This window comes from Bombina bombina, chromosome 3 (assembly GCF_027579735.1).
Source record: "Bombina bombina isolate aBomBom1 chromosome 3, aBomBom1.pri, whole genome shotgun sequence".
NCBI classification, from domain to species: domain Eukaryota; kingdom Metazoa; phylum Chordata; class Amphibia; order Anura; family Bombinatoridae; genus Bombina; species Bombina bombina.
Genome location: NC_069501.1, coordinates 1066031065 through 1066040783, shown reverse-complemented (window position 1 = coordinate 1066040783; position 9719 = coordinate 1066031065). Strand labels below are relative to the sequence as shown.

Genomic DNA, 9719 nt, shown 5'->3' with positions numbered 1-9719 from the left:
AACCCCTAAAATACTAAACTATCCCTACCACTAAACTTAAGTCTAACCCTACAAATAGCCCTGAAAAGGGCTTTTTGCGTGGCATTACCCCAAAGAAAACTGCTCTATTACCAGCCCTTAAAAGGGCTTTTGGCGGGGCTTTGTCACAAAGTAATCAGCTCTTTTGCCTACAATCTAAATCCCCCTACACCGCCGCCACCTATAATAAATGTATTAACCCCTATTCTAATCCCCCTACACTGCCGCCAGCTATATTAAACACATTAACCCCTAATCTAATCCCCCTACACCGCCGCCAGCTATATTAACTATATTAACCCTAATTATATTAGGGTTAATATAGTTAATATCATTATTATATTATATATATATTAACTATATTAACTCTATCTAACCCTAACACCCCTAACTAAATTCTTATTAAATAAATCTAATTCATATTATAAACTAAAATATTCCTATTTAAATCTAAATACTTACCTATAAAATAAACCCTAAAATAGCTACAATATAATTAATAATTACATTGTAGCTATTTTAGGGTTTATATTTATTTTACAGGTAAATTGTTAATTATTTTAACTAGGTATAATAGCTATTAAATAGTTATTAACTATTTAATAGCTACCTAGTTAAAATAATTACCCAATTACCTGTAAAATAAATCCTAACCTAAGTTACAAATACACCTACACTATCAATAAATTAAATAAACTACAAATATCTATCTAAAAATACAATTAAATAAACTAAACTAAATTACAAAAACAAACAAACACTAAATTACAAAAAATAAAAAAAAGATTACAAGATTTTTAAGCTAATTACACCTATTCTAAGCCCCCTAATAAAATAATAAACCCCCAAAATAAAAAAATGCCCTACCCTATTCTAAATTAAACAAGTTCAAAGCTCTTTTACCTTACCAGCCCTTAAAAGGGCCTTTTGCGGGGCATGCCCCAAAGAAAACTGCTCTTTTGTCTGAAAAAAAAACACACAATACCACCCCCCAACATTACAACCCACCACCCACATACCCCTAATCTAACCCAAACCCCCCTTAAAAAAACCTAACACTACCCACCTGAAGATCTCCCTACCTTGTCTTCACCCAACCGGGCCGAACTCCTCATCCGATCCGGGCGATGTCTTTATCCAAGCGGCAAAGAAGAAATCTTCATCCCGGCGATGTCTTTATCCAAGCGGCAAAGAAGAAGTCTTCATCCCGGCAATGTCTTTATCCAAGCAGCAGCAAAGTCTTCTTCCATCCGGCAGCATCTTCCATCAAGCGGCATCTTCAATCTTGTTTCTTCGCTCCGCTGACGCGGAGCATCCATCCCGGCCGACGACTGAACGACGAATGAGGTACCTTTAAATGACGTCATCCAAGATGGCGTCCGTCGAATTCCGATTGGCTGATAGGATTCTATCAGCCAATCGGAATTAAGGTAGAAAAATCTGATTGGCTGATTGAATCAGCCAATCAGATTCAAGTTCAATCCGATTGGCTGATTATAGGGCAAAAGAGTTGTTAACTTTGGGGCAAAGCCCCGCAAAAGGCCCTTTTAAGGGCTGGTAATAGATCTTATTACTTTAGGGGGATTAGATTGGGGTTAATAATATTAAAATAGTTGGCGGCGGTATAGGGGGATTAGATTAGGGGTTAATAATTTTTATATAGGTGGCGGTGGTGTAAGGGGTCAGATTAGGGGATAGATAAGGTAGATGGCGGCGGTGTAAGGGGTTCACATTAGGGGATAGATCAGTTAGATGGTGGCGGTTTTAGGGGCTCACAGTAGGGGGTTAGTTTATGTAGATGGCGGCAGGGTCCGGGAGCGGCGGTTTAGGGGTTAATAACTTTATTAGGGATTGCGGCTGGGGATCGCGGTTGACAGGTAGATAGACATTGCGCATGCGTTAGGTGTTAGGTTTTATTTAGCAGATCGCGGGTGACAGCTAGATAGACATTGCGCATGCGTTAGGTGTTAGGTTTATTTTGCAGGTAGTTTAGGGAGTTACGGGGCTCCAATAGTCAGCGTAAGGCTTCTTACGGCTGCTTTTTGTGGCGAGGTGAAATTGGAGTAAGATTTCTCCATTTTCGCCACGTAAGTCCTTACGCTGTATATTGGATACCAAACTGCGCTGGTTTGGTATACCTGTTTATGGCCCAAAAAACTACGGGCAACGCCAGAAATATACGCGCATAACTTCTAAGTTACGCCGTATATAGGATACCAAACCAGCGCAAATATTGGCGTCGCCAGCTTTTGCGGGCGACGATTTTTATCGGATCGGGCCCTAAATATTTGATTATTTAATTAAAGAGCTGTTCTTTAAATATAAAAAAATCAAATAGACAGCATGCAATGTTCCAAAGTTTATCAATGATTATTAAAGATATAAGGGGGATATTTATACAATATTTTAAGCATAATAGTATAAATATTGTATCTAAAATAGGCTAGGTCTTAGAATTAAACATAAGAGATGTTTTGAGTATTTTTAAAATATATATGAGACAAAGTACATCAGACATTCTGCAACAATGTTTTTGTGCTTACTTATGTTTCAGTGCTTCAGCAATATCTTCAATATTTCTTCTTTCTGAATCTAAATATTTATTCTCATTTGCTATATTTACAATTTGTCTCTCAAGATGCCTAATGTAAGCTTTATAAAGTGATTCAATTGAATAGTGGGCAGTATTTTGGTTCTGCAATATAGTCATCTTGGTTTCAAGCATATTTTTTTGTTGTTCCAAAGATCTCACCTGAATAAATGAAACAGAGAGATTAATCAATTAACACAAACAAAAGTATTAGAGATAAAATATTATTAATGTCTTTTTGGATTCTAGAATAGTTGTACATTAGGTAATTAAAATGAGATAAGCAGCTTCAACCTGACACCAATAGTTTTTATTTAAATAGTTTTTATTTAAATATTATAAAAATCTAAAAAGAAAATAAAAGATTGTCCAGTTCCATCATAAAGCATTTAAAATATTCTCATTATATGTATATTAAAAATATCTGATTTTATATTGCATATATCTTTTCCATTGACAGGCACCTGTGACCAGTCTCAGAGTGTACATTGAAGTAGACTGGTGTGCACTACTACTTTCATGTTTGAATGAGAATTAAGCACATGCACAATATGTATCAGAATTTATGTATCTTCTCAGGCACCAGTCTATAAATTATATACATATATACACATCATTTTTTAACTATCTTTTCATAATTTTGTATTCTTATAACATTTTCTAAAATATTCTAAAAACTGTGAGGCATATTTAACAAATGTCTGTCGGACCTGATCCGACAGTGCGGATCAGGTCCGACAGACATCGCTGAATGCGGAGAGCAATATATACGCTCTCCGTATTCAGCATTGCACCAGCAGCTCTTGTGAGCTGCTGGTGCAACGCCGCCCCCTGCAGACTCGCGGCCAGCAGGGGGTGTCATTCAACCTGATTGTACTCGATCGTTTTGAATTCCGACGATTCTTGTCCGCCTCATCAGAGCAGGTGGACAGGGTTATGGAGCAGTGGTCTTTGTGACCGCTGCTTCATAACTGCTGTTTCTGGTGAGCCTGCAGGCTCACCAGAAACACGGGCCATCAAGCTCCATTCAGAGATTGATAGATAGGCCCCTATATGATTGCTCCTTCAAACTAAAAATTAAAAAGAAATATATTTTTAGAATATAAGAATATAATATCTATTTATTGAAAGTCATCTTATTTTTTAACTAACAGAAAGCTCACCTTGTCAATGAAAGAAACACATTTGTTGTTAAGACCCTTGATTTGATCTTTCTCATCTGTCCTTAGACTCTGGATTCTTGGGTCAAACTCCAAGTTGATAGGCTTCAATAGACTTTGGTTGACTGTAACAGGGATTATTCTTCTAGAACAAACTGAGTCCTCCAAATTATAGACAAATCTCCCAGCATCATATCCCATACCATAATCTGATGGTCTTTTTTTTAACCACTGGAAATTACCTACTGAAATGTTCTTCCTATTTGAACCAGTATTATAAAGACTTCTGGTGTTAAAGCAATGAGCTTCATGATGAGTGGCCAATAGTTTGCCTGTATACCCGCTATGTGCAGATAATGAGCTGAAGTTCTTAAGTGCAGGTCTTGATCCATAATGTACAGATTGAGGCACTATGAGGTGATTGGAAAGTTCTTCTTTGTCAACTTTGAATCAGTTCAGGCTTTTATTGGAGCTTCACAATGAATCAGCAAGGCAACAGTTGCTTTATATATTGTCAAACTGTTAGGCATGCCCTTATAGAAGCAAGTAAACTTTCTGTTATTTGTTTTTATATGCTTGAAGCTATTGTGTTTTACAAGGATTTTTCTACATGCAGAAACATAAATACAAAAAGGACGCAAAAATATTTATTACAGTCACTTGGATTTATTATCTCCTGTTTCTCCTGGTAACCAGATTTATTTAAGTTTTCATGATCCCACAATGGAACATCCTACAGAACAATAAAAATATTTGCTATTATGATTATTAAAGAATAATACTATAATCAAGCAGCATAGTTTATTTCCGGTCTCATTTTTGATATTTTTCATGGAACCTGTTTACACGTAAATCTATTTATGCTGATTTTACTTATTGTGCTTTGCAATTATATGCAGCTGGTCACATAAAGTCAAGGGCTACACTAATTGTGTCTGTAACATCCTCTGACTGTAGGTTATGAATAGGAGTTATATTTATAAGAACAAAAATGTTATATAGTGCACTATCAAAGCATATATATTCAGTGTTAAAAGTCCCAAACATATTTAAAAGGTCCCAAATTGGATGAAAATGTGGTTTGAAGACTTTCAACCTCCAATAGAGTAAATTAAATAATAGTGAAGTTCTGTTGGTGCAATTTGCTATCACTGCAATACTGGAAATATACTCACATATGTCTGAGCTTATGACCAAGCTCAGAGTATAACAGCTCAAGTGAATCTCCCTCCATGGAGATAAAGAAGTGGATATGCCTTGATTGTTCACAAAAGTCAGCTTTTATTAAACAGTGTTTTAACAGCCACTTGGTTTTTTTAATAGGGTATTTGTTAAAAAACATGAAAACCATCCACTTACAAAGACTATGGTAACACACAGAGGCCCATTTATCAAGCTCTGTATAGAGCTTGAAGGGCCGTGTTTCTGGCGACTCTTCAGACTCGCCAGAAACAGCAGTTATGAAGCAGAGGTCTAAAGACCGCTGCTCCATAAACCTGTCCGTCTGCTCTGAGGAGGCAGACAGGAATCGCTGCAATTCAACCCAGTCGAATATGATCAGGTTGATTGACACCTCCCTGCTGGCGGCTGATTGGCCACGAAACTGCAGGGGGCAGTGTTGCTGAATAAGGAGAGCGTATTGCTCTCCGCATTCAACGTGGTCTTGTGGACCTGATCCGCACTGTCGGATCAGGTCCGCAAGACCTTTCATAATTCGGCCTCACAATGTCTATTATTTCACCCTCTGTGTGATGTTACCTTTGCGCCGACGAATATTTTGCCAAACAGCAAGAGTTAGGACTATTTCAGGGTGTGCTTTTTTTAGGATGGGGTTTTTTCCCTTAGGCTTTTTAGGTTAGAATTTTTGATAGGATAGGGTATTTTTTATTTCCAAAAGAGCTTATTCACTTTTGGGCAATGCCCTTCCAAATGCTCTTTTCACAGCAATCTTTTTTTAGGAAAGGTTTTTTTTAAAATTAGTTTTTTTTAGGATATGATTTATTTTAGAATAAATCAACCTTCTATAAAGCCAAGACTATATATATATATATATATATATATATACATACATACATATACCAGCTTTCCCTGTAAGCACTATTTAAAGAGATATATATGATTAAAAACAATTTGTGTACATTAACCCTTTCATGTCTTCTCTCAAGTATATACACACATAGTAGAAAGACACCTATTATATTCAAAGAATTAAGGCAACTATAGAGAGTCTATTTTCTAAATATGATTTAACATACCTACAGAATCTTGGATAATATTTCAAATAAACAAATTTACATCCGGCTCCATATTAATACCCAAAGGGTGCCTAGTATTAAGGTAAAAAATCCATTGTGATTCTTTATAGTTTAATCTGTACTCCCTATTACCTCCTCTCTTGTGGATTGGAACAAGATCAATAGTTGTAATAATAGTAATTGTTTAAAATGTTTAGCCACTGGTGTAAAAATATTGGGGTTCTCTATATCCCTAATATATTCCAAGGCTCTATCTTTCAATAATCGTTTTGTTTTTACCTACATATTGAATATTGCACCCTCTAGGTAAGAAGATAAATCACATGATTAGAATTATAATTTAATCTATGTCTAATTTGAAAAACTTTATTAGTAACACGAGGTAAAAGTATCTCCCTCCTTAACATAACTACATACATCTATTCACATCTATTCACTTTACATTTATAGATGCCTTTCCTGCTCACAAGCCAGGTCTTTACACTCTTTTCAGGAAGGTAATATGGTGCTACCATGTTACCAATTATTTTTAATTTATTTAGCCACAAATTTGCAACCGAAAGTTGCAACTTTTTCCAAAGTTGGATTAGTGATAAGAATGGGTAAACACTTCTTAATTAAATTGCAAATTGTATTATTCTCTAAACTTTAAGGGGTGCTGAATACCAATTTATTCCCAATATTATACTGTTTTCTCCATCTTTCTTGTATCTGTTTATACTCCATCAGAGATTCACGTGGAATTTGATTTACCAGGGACTTGGTGGTATCAAGTAATGTATCTGGATAACTTCTTTTCAACAATCTCTCATCTTGTATCCTACATTGTTCCGTGTTTGCTAAATAAGTAGAACAGATGCTCTGTGTTATAATATATTGGTCTTTGGGGATTGCTTTTAATACATGTTTAAGTTGGCATGACCTATAATTCAGGGTGGTATTACCGCCTGTAGGTTTTCTATAAAGACATGTGTCAACTTGTTGTGCTGCTGGACCTGAAGATAATTTAATGTCCAAAAATGTAATATTGCAATCACCTACAAACTGTAAATTCAGCAGATTCTTATTGATATATTCTATATATATATATATATATATATATATATATATATATATATATATATATATATATATATATATATATATATATATACACAGCATATGATATTACAGTATCCTCATTTCCATCCAACACCAACAAAAGGTCATCTATATGTCATCCATAATACACAATATGCTCCTTAAAGAGGTTGCTACCTCCATAGACGTAGAGCATCTCCCACCATCCCATAAAGAGATTGGCATAAGAGAGGGCAAACTTTGCCCCCATGGCTGTTCCACGCCTCTGGAGTTAGCAACACTCCTCAATCAAAAATTAATTATGCGTCAATAAAAACTCTATATCGATCATCAAAAAATGTTTCACATCCTCAGACTAGTTAGAGAAATTGTCAAGAAAAAAAGCAATGACCCCCAGACCCTGCTGGTGTGAGATAGAGCTATAAAGATATGATACATCTAATGTAACAAATCTATATGTACTCTTACATTCCAAACCCTGCACTACCCTAAACACTTGTGTTGAATCTTTAATATAACTCATAAGATCACTATGGGTTGTGAAAAAGTATCCACTAATTCTGAAAGTGGTTCTAACAAGGAATCCCCCCCCCCCTTTCCCGGCGAGTTCTGTCTATCCTTGTGTAGTTTGGACAGGAAATAAAAAATAGGAGTATAATGTGTAGATGGTAACAATGTATCAAAAAGAGATTCAGTAACTACATCTATTTGTTTCCCCAGTGTCCATATGTCTTTTTCTTGGGATTTGTAGCTGTTAGTAGGATTGAAACATAATTTAATATAAATCTCAGAGTCATCAAGCTGTCTCAAAGCCTCAGAGACATAAAAGATCCTTGACAACTACGTTACCGTCTTTATCTGATTCTTTAATGACAATGTCTGGATTTGACCTTTAGGGATTTTAGTGCTTGGTTCTGTTCAAAAGATAAATTGTTTTTATAGCATTGTCTTTAACTTCTCTTACATGAGATCTCATCATATAAAGATTTGAGTTTTTGTTCAACTGTATGCTGAAATACATCAATACATTTACCCCTACTCTGCACTGGATAAAACTTTTCTTCATACTTGGTTTAAAGGGTGGTAAAGTAACTAAACCTTGTTCATTAAAGTTCAAGGAATCTTGATTTAAATGTGTTGCAGTTGGAACACCCTCGGCTCAATCTCATTCTGCCCAGCATCATCCATTGATCCTGAAAAGTTTATTTTCAGAGTTTCAGAGTTAGCTTACGCATAAATTTGTTAACATCATGAATGGTGCTGAACAGATTAAAATGATCAATGGGGGTAAAACCTAAACCCAGCCCTAAAACCTCCTTTTCAGAGGTGGTTAAATCCACTTTTGACAAATTAACTACATTATTTAGACACATTTTCTCGATTGTGTTCGAGTTTAATACCTGGTCTGTCCCCTTCTAATATTTCTTCCCACCTATCTAGTATAACTGATGTTATATAAATGTAAATATTGGATTGTGTATCTGTCCCTATAGTGCTCAAATTATTTAAATATTGCCCAATGCTAAATTGTAAGTTGTTTATTGGATATATGAATGTATATAATTAAAGGGACAGTAAAGTCAAAATTAAACTTTCATTATTCTGATAGAGCATGCAATTTTAAACAACTTTCCAATTTACTTCTGTTATCAAATTTGTTTATTCTCTTGGTATCTTTTATTGAAGAGTAAAATGATGTAGGCTCATAAGTGCTCAGGGGTGTGCTCTATGTAGTAGTACTCTATGGCAGCAGTGTTTTGCAACATTGTATAACAAAGCTACAAATACTATCATGAACACTTAATTTTGACTTTAGTCAAAGCGATTCCAAATAAGGTGTGATAGGAATTGTGTAGGCAACTATGTGATGATGAAGACCCAAGTGCTGCATTGGTCTATGACAATGGCTTTCAAACCTTTCCTTAGGCCTCCCCAACAGGCCAGATTTTCAGGATTGCCTTGGATGAGAGCAGGTTAATAACCAAGATTACTGATCAGCTGATCATTTCACCTGTGCTCCAGTTCAGATATCCTCATAATCTGGCCTGTTAGGGATGCCTGAAGACAGGATTGAAAGCAATGGTCTATGATTAAGGCAGTTTAGCCGAAATGCATAAAGACCGGTGCAGCCGGGGGTCTATGTGGCTTTTTTATGGATATGTTGCTGCTTGTAACTTTTATTTGTTTATATCAAGGCTTATGTTTTAACTTTGTAATATTAATCCGTGCTCTACTTTTTCTTTTGAAGCCATAATGCTGCCAACAACACTGTGACATGTTTGTTTGTTTTTGTTTTTAAAACCCACAGAGGCTTACAGGCGGTCTATAAAGAGGGAACTGGGAGCCATTTTCAATCAAGCACCAGAGCAATTATTATGAAGAACATAGTTTTTGTTTACCAGTTTAAAACAAAAATGTCATATGAGCAAGATTTATCATATTTGTATGTGATTTAATTTATCAAAACGTAAGCTATGTAAGAAAAGTTAAATATTCAAGAAAAGCTGTGTGAAAAGCTCTGATATCCCAAACAAAGGGTATGCGTTTTCTCATGAAGTGGAATACCACTTGCTTTTTGTAGTGCAAAATCATGAAAAAATATGAAAGAAACATGTT

At 35.5% G+C, this 9719-nt stretch overlaps 1 protein-coding gene across 1 annotated transcript in view; it reads right to left on the bottom strand.

The window, feature by feature from the left end:
* Positions 1-9719, bottom strand: part of LOC128652619 (keratin, type II cytoskeletal cochleal-like) — a 64218-nt gene that overhangs the window by 51594 nt on the left and 2905 nt on the right. The window contains exons 2-3 of the mRNA XM_053705551.1: positions 3772-4150; positions 2562-2770 (exon numbers count right to left, since the gene is read on the bottom strand). Coding sequence (XP_053561526.1) covers positions 2562-2770; positions 3772-4150 — 588 coding nt within the window. The remainder of the gene's footprint in view (positions 1-2561; positions 2771-3771; positions 4151-9719) is intronic.